The sequence below is a fragment of the Bipolaris oryzae genome (assembly GCF_000523455.1).
Source record: "Bipolaris oryzae ATCC 44560 unplaced genomic scaffold scaffold_101, whole genome shotgun sequence".
NCBI lineage: Eukaryota > Fungi > Ascomycota > Dothideomycetes > Pleosporales > Pleosporaceae > Bipolaris > Bipolaris oryzae.
This window is the reverse complement of record NW_006911377.1, coordinates 49,233-60,849: the sequence shown is the minus strand read 5'-3', so window position 1 is coordinate 60,849 and position 11,617 is coordinate 49,233. Positions and strand designations below refer to the sequence as shown.

Genomic DNA, 11,617 nt, shown 5'->3' with positions numbered 1-11,617 from the left:
GAGTAGTGCGGATAGTCGAACCGGAACGAGCGAAGTGGAGCCGGAAGAGATCCAGATCCAAGCGACATCGCCGACAAGATTACTGACACTGAAACCTGAAGGGAAAAGGAGATGCAGCAGGGTGGAAGGGATCGGAGAGGATACTTGGAATTCTCGGTTTCCGAGACGTAGAGATGTACAAGATAATCAGGAGAAAGGCAATCATCGCACTTTGCCGAACAATCCTCTACTTCCGTCAACGCAAAAGGTTTCAATTCAGGAAAATCTACATCTCCCAATCGAAGGTTCTCAAGATTAAAGCAGAATCATGGAAATAAGAATGACTTCATGTCAGGTGTATGCTTTTGTGTTGCTATCCTAGTATCCTTGTTGTCTACTTTCATATTTTTTTAGCTCTTATAGGGTATTTATTGGCATGGTTTATGACACGCACACAGCAGCCACACTAGGGAATGCGCAGTGATGCATCCAGAAAAGACAGCTTTTTTGTATACTACAAACTCACCGCATCTCATCCCAGACCAGACTCGAATTATTATCTACATCTCCCAATATATCCTGTTTCGCAACGCCCCCTTCTCACACCCGAGTCTGATTCGTGTCCAGCCTCTCAATAGTCTTCTCCCCCGCAGACTCTTCCGACTCATGCGTCCCCCGGCGCATAAGCTGCCTCGATACAATAGGCCTCCAAACCTGATCGCGACTATGCGGATTATCCGGACACTGAAACGCTGCTGCCTCATGGTCATCAAAGTCCTGCCCCGGGTTCACAGTCTCGTAATCCACAGCCTTGACAACCTTGTACACCCCGCACGCCAACAGCGATCCCATAATCGGCCCAAACCAGTAGATGTAATGGTAGCCAGGGAAATCGCCCGTGATGACGCAAGGCCCGAAGCTACGCGCGGGATTCAGACTCCCGCCTGTGAAAAAGACACCAAGCATTTCTGCAACGAAAAGTGCCATGCCAATGCCGACAGGGGCAAGAAACGTCGCCTTGTGCTTTTCGGCGGCGAGCATGAAGACAGTGAAGACGAGTAAAGAGGTAAGGAACATTTCCAGGAAGACGCCACGAGCGGGAGACATACGCGCACTCAGCGTCGTGCTTACGGATAAGGGGCCTGGCGCAATGGCGTGAACAACGCCTGCAGCCGCGATGCCGGCAAGCATTTGCGCTACGAAGCACATGATTGCTCGGGGAAGGGGCACGCTGCCGATGAGGTAGAGACCTAGCGTTACCTATGCAACAACGAAACAAAATTCGTCAGCCGAGGAAATCCAAGTCTCATGTTCGCTTCGTTTGAGGAGCACAGCAATGGAAATAAGGATAGAGACTTACAGCAGGATTAAACAACCCCCCACTGACTCTAAAGAAACACCACACATTGATCATCAGGCTGAATCCAAACACCAAGCTAATGTACAGCAACACGCTCGTATCAGGTACCTGGAGGATCTCGTCGGAATCTGAGTTGGAATTGGAGCGGTTGGCCTGGTTACTATTGTTCGCGACGCTGGTGCCGCCAAAGGCAAAGAAGAGGAACATGAATGTACCTGCGAACTCTGCCAGTGCGGCTACAGAGCGATTGTGCCAGTTGTGTGAGATGATGGTTGTGCGAACTCTGGCGCCCTTGTGGCCATGCGTGATGGCCTCTATGTGGGGGTGCCTGCCATGGGAACTGTCCGGGTGAGAGTCTTGGGGTTCATTTTGGGGGGCTCCAGGATGTGATTGGGATGGTGGGATGTCATTCTTGTGGAAGGGGAGGATGTTTTCTAGGGCCATGGTGATGTCCAAACCTCAGTTGGAGGTTGAGCTGTTAAGTGATGAGGTTAGATCTGGGTGCAAGGGATGAACTGTATGACTCTGGACAAGAGCATTGAGTTCGTTGCTGCGGCAAAATTGGGAATCAGCACTCTGGGCTTTTAATTGTCGATAATAGCGACGGAAGCACTAGGATGAGGATTGCGCACCGAGATGAGGGATATGACGCAGCGGTAGGATATGACCGCATCACCCATTGTTTGATACCGCGACAGCTTTCAAATTTTCCCTACGGCGAGACCCTATTCGTTCTTTACTTCTGCTTGCAGACTCGAACGGGCTGGAGCAGGTCTTTGATCTACAGAACATATCATGGTAACTTTCCACAGGCCCGCTCCTAAGTGTCTTGTCGGTTTCGATATATTCCTCGTTTGGTACTTTACTTCGTCCCTATCACTCCATATATATATATCACAAATGACCAAACCCCCTTCTATCAAACATTCTCTCGAAAATGTCATCTTTCAGCTCAAACTGCAAATTTTTCATCTGTGAATGGGCTAAAACCTACAAAGTAAGACCACTCACGTATTCTCAGCTCCCCGCAACGTAGTCATAGCTAAGAAAAAAGCAATGGGACAATTGCGGGGTGAACTCATGTTCACATATGGACAACATCTGATTTTCAGTTTTCATGCAATTGCCTATACGTCGATCCATAAATCCCATTGACACGTCACAAACTTTCAGTTCCAGGTCAGTCTGGTCACAACGGTCTTCCACGGTTGTGGTTATGTTCAGCTTCAAAAGTGGGGTCTAGTGCGGTGTTGCTAAAGTGTGATTGCTGGGTTTAAGTGTGAATCTGAAGATCGACGACGACTCATAGTTGTATGCCCCATAATGGATTGGCGATGCTCAATTCGGGAATGCTGACATCTCGGTATAGGGGCGGGTAGGTGAGATCTGCGAGATGTAGTGGGGGTGTGGAGAAGGGACATGTGAGGGGATCGGCGTCGGCGCTGTTGTAATCGCGACGCGGTAGCGAGGTTAGAAGCGAGACGCCTTGTACGTATGTGCTACGTACTTGACTCGCACATGTCAATACTGCTATACGCAACTGACACGAATTCTGAGCGGAACAGAATGCCAAAAACGAGGCCACTGGCGACGTGTCGAGTCAGTATTTGCACTCGGCTTCACCGGCCTAGTGGGAGTTTACGCTTGTGACAGGCAATATATTCTAGTATCACATGTGATTATCGAGAAGAGGATATTCTGGTAAGCCAGTCAGCTGAAATTGATGTTCATAATCAATGAGTGGTGTGCGCAGTCTGTGTATTGGTTACTGTGCGTGTCACAGCGAATTGTACGCAAGCGTTAGTACCAGCTAGCAAAGGTACCGAGCAATTCTTCAATAAGCATACTCGAGCTATCACCACCGCAGGCACAATGTTTCTCCTCAATACTTTTGACAAATCCTATCATACAATCTCTTGTAAAATTTTAATCGAAACAGGTTCAACACATGTAGTTCCATGCAAGATTTTGATCTAGCCTATGAATAGACATATGTCCTTGACAACCCCAATAAACTGCAATGACCAGCAGTATAATGCTTGTGCGATACGCCTCCACTGGAATACGATACAATCCCTTGAAAAACTAAAAATCTCTCGCTATTCGGGGGTGAACATGTAAGAAAGAGATGTGACGCAGGTTGTTTTGTTAGTGCCTGGTATTTTTCCTTTTGGTTTTCAACCAGATTTACAGCTCTGAGTATTATGTAAGACTTTACATCGATTTCTTGAAACCAATAATGCAGAAAGCTCGTTAATGAAGACGTACTAATCCTTAAAAGCTTGCATTTTTCACATCTGAGTGCTTGAATCAACGCGGAAATATGCTATGATGAAACATCAGACATTGACTGTTGAGTCGATAAGATCGAGGAACACTTGGTGAATTGCTTATGCTACAACTGATATAAACGCATTCGTTCTTTTTAGAAGCGTGAGAAGTCTCTAAAACTAATCGCTGTTTTTTTGTTGCATAAGGTTGCGCACAGCACCCGGCTTGCTGATTGCCAGCCAGAGGACTACAAGTACGAGGCTTTTCACTGTAGGTCATGGAAATCCACTTCATACCGAGCGAAACCTATTTATTCCTTAAATGGATTTTTCACCTCCCTTCCTGAACCGATATTCTCATATACAGTCTGCTGATTCTGAGTATGTGCACCCTAGTCTTTTCCACTAGCAGATGATATGATCCCTTACATGTTGCATTCACTTACCACTTGTGAGATATTCCAATTAACCAGAAAGAAGAAGGGGCATCTCACAGTTATCGTCAAGTATTTTACATGTCGCATTACCTTACATACAGAACGCCATTTCATTGATTTAATAATCATACAGACGCCAGCCATCACCTTTGAAGAAAACGGCTAATGTGCACATTCAATAGTCTCCAGTACCAGCCATTAGAACATCTATATGCACAAAGACGATGACTCTTACCATTTCTTGGACGAAGACCAAGTTACCCTACGTGCCAAAAGGACAGTGACGCAGTCATGCATGCTCCTTCTTCCAACGGCTAAACGCTCTCCACGCTGCCGCTTGCAGGGACATGCGGCTTTCGATTAAACCGTTAAGTCTACTCTAATAGCGTACCGTGTAATCTATGGTTCTGCATGAACCACAATCCTGATCTTCATTTGTCCATTGTCACAGACAACTCGCCTTTCCATCATGTGCCCTCGCGACCGCGAAGGACTCGTTTCGTGCACAGACAGCTCGACCGATTTACCTGATGTGAATTGGTTCACCAACCCCTATTGTACACAGACAAAACCACCAAGTATTTTTGTCTCAGTGGTTTGCTTTTTGTGGTCCAGGCCTCTTTGGGCGAACTCTTGGGACACTTTAGGGCAGGTGTGCACTATGCTTTTTCATTAGGTAGCTAAGCAAGTACCCAGAACTGCGCGGATGATACGGCAATCTAGTCGTAGTTGTTCCGAAATTGGTCCAAGTTAAGAGGATCCAACGCTCATTGATGTGCGTTGTAGCCAGAAGATTAGTGTTAATCACGTGAAGAATACGTCTCGTGAACATGGGCTCCAATAGTACCGAAACCCCCTTCCGTCTGTCTCCTCAACTCTTTCTGATTCACGCCAAAGAGTAGTCCGACATGGCAGGTAGATGTGATGAGGTTGGAGTCGGTGCTCTTGTGGAGAAAGTTACAGGACGTGATGCTCTGTGGGCAGCGTTTGTGTATGGATCCTTCACATGCAACCTGCATTTCCTAGGTAACGATGTCAACGTGTTCGACCCAAATCCCTATGATTCTAGAATGTCCAGAGCGCAATCCTATCCCAACAAGCAAACAAACCCAAAACACTCGAGTCCAGGCAGGTGTAGAATCTGTCCCGCATACCGCAGTTCTCGGCACGCTAATCAACCTCCTCCGTGACGACTACTCCCTTCACCACTACCCTGCCCCATTCCAAAACATCGAGACACGATCTACCGTTACTCCACTTGCTCTGACTATCGTGTCAGCGAAAAAGAGGCACGGCTCGGCTGCTCAAGTCCCCCAGATCCTGTTTCGGAAGTCCAAAAATGATCGGCAGCGCCACCCGGCTCCCCATGTCAATTCCCGCTGCTGATTCTGCATAGTCTTACATGAACACGAATGTCTCTGAACTGTCTATATGCAGGGTAATCAAGATACCAACTACTCATAAGTGATATGATGAGCAATTGATGGCGGAGCTATTCATAGGTATAACTAAATGCAGTAGATCGGGAAGACTAAGAGTGTGGCGCATAGGTGAAGGTGTGGAACATCGGTGGTTTTGAGACCGGCACACCGATGCTTTTGGCTGATCTGAGTGGTGTAGGAGAGAATGATCGCATTCGTCGGTGACACTCGCCGTCTTACTGTCCTCGGGCTTGTACACCTCGTGTGCTGCGGACTCAGAAATCATCCTTGGGGTTTGGAACATGGACGATGACGGGAGTGTGCATCTGCTTCTTATTTCAGTTTCACAATGCCATGAAACTTGAATGCTCACATTCCTGTGCTTCATCCCTTAAGGACTTTTGATAGAAATTCAACTCTTGGTCCATATATCAAGACGTACGCCCAAGGCACACGCACGCGTTGCCCACAGCTGAAGGTCCGCATTCACGGAGCTTCGGCGCCAGCCACAACCAACGCATCCACCCCCCACCCATTGACCGAGAACCGATAAGCAAGAATCAATATCGACACTGGCAAATGGCGGCGCTTCCACCTATTGTACCGTTGTTCCGTAGGGGGCCTGGCCCGGCAGCCCCCGTGTCAACCCGGACATCAAGCGAGTTTACGTTCACGGATGCAGCATCGTCCCGCGTCATGTCGCTCGATGAACGGAATTTAATCGCAAGTCTAATCGCCGATCTCTCCGACAACTGTGAGACGGCTTTTGCAAGAGCACATATCCAAGCCCACGAGTGGGGACCAAGATATTCAGAATTGACAGAGCGAGATTGCACCGACCGGCATTTTAGTAGACGATCGCGCCCACGGACTCGTGGTACCGCCACCTCATACACGCCTTCGAACTTACGCGAGGATCTCCGCGAGATCCGACCCTATCTACGCGAAAGCACATTGTTGGCACTAGAAGGAATATTAGCAAACGGAATGGGACTAAGAGACGAGATGCCAAAAACCCCAAAACCCCCGACGTCGCCTCTGGCATCCTCTCCTCTGTCACCTCAATCTGGCGAAGGCTACTACGTACCCGTCATACTAGACTCCCACCAACCGTCCGGACGCTCCAGCTACTCGCGACCAAACAGCGTCAAATTCGACGACGAGCCGGACGAGTCTGGTATCTTTCCCCGCGACAAGCGACGGAGTACGAAGAGCAACCTTCGACACCCAATGGACGACAACACGCCACCAGACAACCTGAGGTCGACGTTTGAGAGCGACATGGCGGGCACCATCCCGCCCGCGCCAGCCTATCCTTCAAAAGCCAAAACGGCTATTATTATGTTTTCTTTGTATATTGCCATTTTCCTTGTCGCCCTCGACAGAACTATCATTGGACCCGCTATTCCCGCCATCACAAACGACTTCAAGAGCATAGACGATATCGGCTGGTACGGCAGTTCGTACATGCTTACGGCCGCCGGTTTCATCTTGCTCTACGGACGAGTCTACACCTTCTTTTCAACAAAGACTGTTTTCCTTTCTGGTATTTTCTTATTTGAAATTGGCAGCGTCGTTTGCGGCGCTGCGACGAGCAGCACGATGCTGATTGTTGGGCGCGCTATTGCGGGCCTGGGCAGCAGTGGCATCTTCACAGGCGCAATTCTCATCATGCTCAACACTGTTCCGCTCGAGAAGCGGCCGATGCTTCAAGGTCTTTTTGGTGCGTGCTTTGGTGTTGCGTCCGTGGCTGGGCCCTTGCTCGGTGGAGCGTTCACCCAGAGTTCGGCATCGTGGAGATGGTGCTTTTGGATCAACCTGCCGCTCGGAGGCGTTACGATTTTGGTTGTGTTTTTTATGCTCAAGTTGGACGAGCAGAAGCAGAAGCTGAAGGGCTGGGGAGAAATTGTTCGACAGTTGGATCCGCTTGGTACCCTGCTCTTTCTGCCATCAATCACCTGTCTGCTTCTCGCACTGGAATGGGGTGCCGCTGAGTACTCCTGGTCGTCGCCGAGGATCATTGCTCTTCTTGTCGTCTTTGCCGTGCTCCTTGTTGCTTTCATAGCATGGCAATACGTCACTCGCCACACTACGGCTACCATTCCCGCACATATCATTCTTCAACAGAGTGTCGCCTGCGGTGGTGCATCTCAGTTCTGCGTCGGAGCGACCATGCTTACGGTCTCGATTTACATTCCTCTCTGGTTCCAAGCCATCAAGGGCGTGTCTGCAATGCAGTCTGGCATCAACACCATCCCACTTGTCCTTTCGGTCGTGGTAGGCTCAATTCTGTCAGGTGGACTGGTACAGCGTTTTGGTTACTACACTCCATTCATGATCTTTGGGTCTGTCCTCATGGCCCTTGGAGTTGGTCTAATCACAACATGGAATGTGAACACGAGCAACGGCATGTGGATTGGCTACCAGATCCTCGTGGGTTTTGGAGTCGGAAGCACCATGCAGCATCCTAACATCGCCGTCCAAACCGTTTTGCGGAAGCAAGATGTGCCGACCGGAACAGCCATCCTTTCACTGTGCCAGACATTGGGTGGAGCCGTATTTACAGCAGTCGGTCAAAACTTGTACATCAGCAAATTCACCGATGGCCTGAAGGAAATTGGTGGTCTCGAACCCCAACGCGTACTCAGTGCCGGGGCAACAGAGATCACCAAGAATATACCAGACGACGTCAAAGCGAGAGTGCTGGAAGCCTATAATGTCGCTCTGACAAAGGGAACTTTCTTTGCAGCCCTTATCATTGCTTGCTTTGCCTTGCCGGCGGCTCTGGGTATGGAATGGCGCAGCGTCAAGAACAAGCAAGATCCGCCACAACAGTCTGCACCCAATGGAGATGTGGAAAAGCAAGATGGACAAGCGCAACCACCTCGTGGTATCTTGAAGAATGCGGCCGCCACTGACGGACAAGACGATGCTCCTCTTGCTCCACCGGCTCCATCATGGCGAAAGACGTTCCGAGCCAGTGGTCATTTCTCGTCGTACTTGACCGCCAAGGTCAACCCTGATCTCCGGGGTGAATTGAAAGCGCCTAAATAGAGTAATGGATGGTTTTAATGTGTAATATGCCAACTTCAGTTAGATATCCCGAAGTAGATTAGATCTTTTCAATATATTTCCACGCGTACACGGCAGAGGTCGGATCGCGTCCCACGTTTCCCCCAATAATTGTAGTACAAGAACGTAAAATGTGGTCATCTCACGTGATATCGGGTGCTGCAGTAATCTGTTCTCGCTCTTCGTAAAGCCGAGTCAAGATACACACACATGTCACTGTGCAGAAATGGACGCTGCGTTGCAACTCCACCAGTGCGCCCGGCATCCTACCCGAGCCTACATGTACAATCGGTTGAACCTGTAGATCTGTCAGCGCAAGCACCAAGATATGCAGCTGGGTGCGCCACGTCTGCTTGGTGCAATGAAACAAGCAAGGCCTAGCTTTGGCAAAGCTTGATAAATCTACACGCAGATCAACACCGACGACACCGTGTCGTTCTCTCAGACAACAAACTCTCTGAGCGAGTGATGCATGCTGCGCTGTCAACACCGAGTAAGCGACTTTTCGTATTCAACCCCACCAGGTTGGTGGGCGATGGTGGCTATTGTCATGGCACCGAAATAAAGTTCGCCAATCTAATTGGAGACCGGAACTTGCGGTGTTGGGTCGTTTTCATAGTCCAAGCGTATGATTGGCCTACATCAAGCCTCGAGGCTCTTCACGAGGATCATTACATCGCAACAAGAAAAGTAACCTGCACTGTTCATTTGTTGCCTGCAGCACAAAACAAGATCTCCGGTATGGGACGCCTGCCGCAAATAGACATTCGCTGGCCGAGGCTCCGACTCGCTACACCTGACCTGTAAATCTGAAAGGCGGTCGCGGCTGTTGCGCTTCCACCATACGGGTTGTCTGGAGCGGCGCCAGAAATAAGGTCCAGCCAAAAGGCCCAAAGGGTGCAAGTCATCCATATTGCAATCACGGTTCCCCGCAGATGTCTCAGTCATTCCCCAGTGTGGCTGCTGTCATCGAGGTAACAATAGAGTTGGCCCCGGTGAGACTACAAGCTGACTGTCGAGGTGCAGGGGCCCGATTGGCATGTCAAAGCGGCATCGATCAGCTCGGCCTCGCAAAAGGAAGCCGGTATTGTGCCACCTTTTCGCACGTCAACAGCTACTCCGTTGAGCTACTGCGTCGGAGATTATAGAGGAGAGACGAGTACGATCCGCGGTGCGTGGGGAAAAGCGAACATGAGTGTGCACAGGCACCTCGAGTATCGGTATAAGGACTGTCTCGAGGTAGCCCTTGTTGATCAAGCTGGATTCTCGAATATCTCATCCCCTTATTCCCCTCTCTTGTATCATTTGTAGCGATTTCACACGTGCTTGGCACCATGGCATCTCGGTCTGTTCATATTGTGTTGAGTGTGGCATGGCAAGATGCTGGAGACACCACACGCGCAATTGCCATGGCCATCGCTCTGCGAGACATGTGCCCCCCTGATGTCGACCTCAAGATTGACTTTTTGTCATGCGGTGCCCGGTTTGAGTATCAGATTACAGATGCCGGTTTTAACATTGTTGCTGCTCAGCCGCGCGTAAAAGGAATTTCGGTAGCACACGACCTTGGCTGGGACTGGCCAGAGTTCTTCGGCTCGGAGGAGATTGCCAAGTCCTTCATTGATGGTCAGCTTGCTGCTTTCAAAGAACTGAAGCCCGACATTGTGTTCCATGGCATGTGGGCTCCGGCTTCCATCGCTGCACGACTCCTCGGCATCCGCACCATCAACTTTCTACCAGTCCCTCTGCACCCTGGAGCATTCTGTCATGGTCTGATCAGGGATCTTCCTGATATGATGCCGCTCTTCACTCGCCTTCCTCGACCAGTCCGCCAACGTATAGCATGGTGGGGAAGTGGCTTGATGACAAAGGCTCCCATCTTCCAGCAGAAGCGCTTGGGCGCGGCCGCAGCTGCCGCTGGCTGGCCCATCTCAGGCCCCATTTCTCTCTTTGATATGAACATGGCAGATCTTAACCTGGTCAACGATCATCCAATTTTCCACCAAGAGTACCTCCATCGCATACCCAAGAACATCGTTCTTACAGGTCCATTGTACGCACGAAACGACTCCAAGTTGGACGACGATATTGCAACTCATCTAACAAAGGGACCTGGCCCGTCCATCCTGGTTACCATGGGCAGTTCCGGCACAGAAGAGTTCTTGTTCGAGGCAATCAAGGCTCTTAACATGAACCCTGATGATAACTGGAATGCCGTTGTCCTGGCCTCGAAATCAATCTGCGACATTAACAAGGCGAACGAAATCGCTAAGGGGGATCCACGCCTGTTGGTAACAGATCGATTCATCCCTGCATCTGCTGCCAACGCACTTGCTGATCTCATCGTTACACACGGAGGACAGGGAACCGTTCAGTGCGCTTTGGCTGCCGGAAAGCCTCTTGTAGGAGTTGCGCTACAGGTCGAGCAACAGACGAACCTGGACAACGCGATGAATGCCGGCGCTGGTGTCCGTGTACAGAAGCACTTGTGGAAAGCGAAGAACATCCGCGCCACAATACTATCAGTGTTGAACAACCCGTCTTACGGCACCAGAGCTAGGTCTCTGGCGGACACGTTGAACTCGATGGACGGTGCGAAGACAGCTGCAGAAGTCATGTGGAAGTTCATCCTCGAAGAGCATTCGGAGAAGGTGAAGTCATAGACTCTTGAGAGTCTGTATCTATGCTCCTGTGGTCGTTCTTTTGTTTGTGAGGTTTCGGGGTACCGTAAATGTTCTAGAAGCGATGTGTTGGCGTTACTATGTAATTATCGATTCCCTTGCCCATCGCTGCATGTCTCAGTTATTTAAACTTTTTTCCAATGCAATCAACCCTTTCGTGATTGTACATAAGAATGTGTTGAAGTTGCATACAGTAAAACATGAAATGTGACGTGAAGTTGTCTGGAAAGTTCAGGGGGCGATCACATACGTATTTGACAGCACGTGATTCGGCAGCTTGGCAACATTGGAACCGCCTTCTAGATCTACTGACAGTAAGTACGTACGAAACGTTTTCCGGTTCATGACTTGTTAACAAACAATTTACCAACACGACTGCTTCTGAAAACGGTTCTTG

General features: G+C 49.6%; 3 protein-coding genes across 3 annotated transcripts; 2 read left to right on the top strand and 1 right to left on the bottom strand.

Moving 5' to 3' along the window:
- Nucleotides 1-579: 579 nt before the first annotated feature.
- Nucleotides 580-1,783, bottom strand: COCMIDRAFT_38308 (uncharacterized protein; the record flags this gene model as incomplete). Its single annotated transcript, XM_007691499.1, has 2 exons — nt 580-1,239; nt 1,340-1,783. 2 exons carry the CDS (start codon nt 1,781-1,783, stop codon nt 580-582), a joined length of 1,104 nt encoding a protein of 367 aa, XP_007689689.1.
- A 4,263-nt stretch (nt 1,784-6,046) lies between these two features.
- COCMIDRAFT_99949 (uncharacterized protein) lies at nt 6,047-8,521 on the top strand (the record flags this gene model as incomplete). Its single annotated transcript, XM_007691513.1, has 1 exon — nt 6,047-8,521. The coding sequence occupies one exon, from the start codon at nt 6,047-6,049 to the stop codon at nt 8,519-8,521; it is 2,475 nt and encodes an 824-aa protein (XP_007689703.1).
- Nucleotides 8,522-9,873: 1,352 nt separating this feature from the next.
- COCMIDRAFT_99974 (glycosyltransferase family 1 protein) lies at nt 9,874-11,202 on the top strand (the record flags this gene model as incomplete). The annotated part of the gene is made up of 1 exon (XM_007691512.1): nt 9,874-11,202. One exon carries the CDS (start codon nt 9,874-9,876, stop codon nt 11,200-11,202), a length of 1,329 nt encoding a protein of 442 aa, XP_007689702.1.
- Nucleotides 11,203-11,617: the final 415 nt, after the last annotated feature.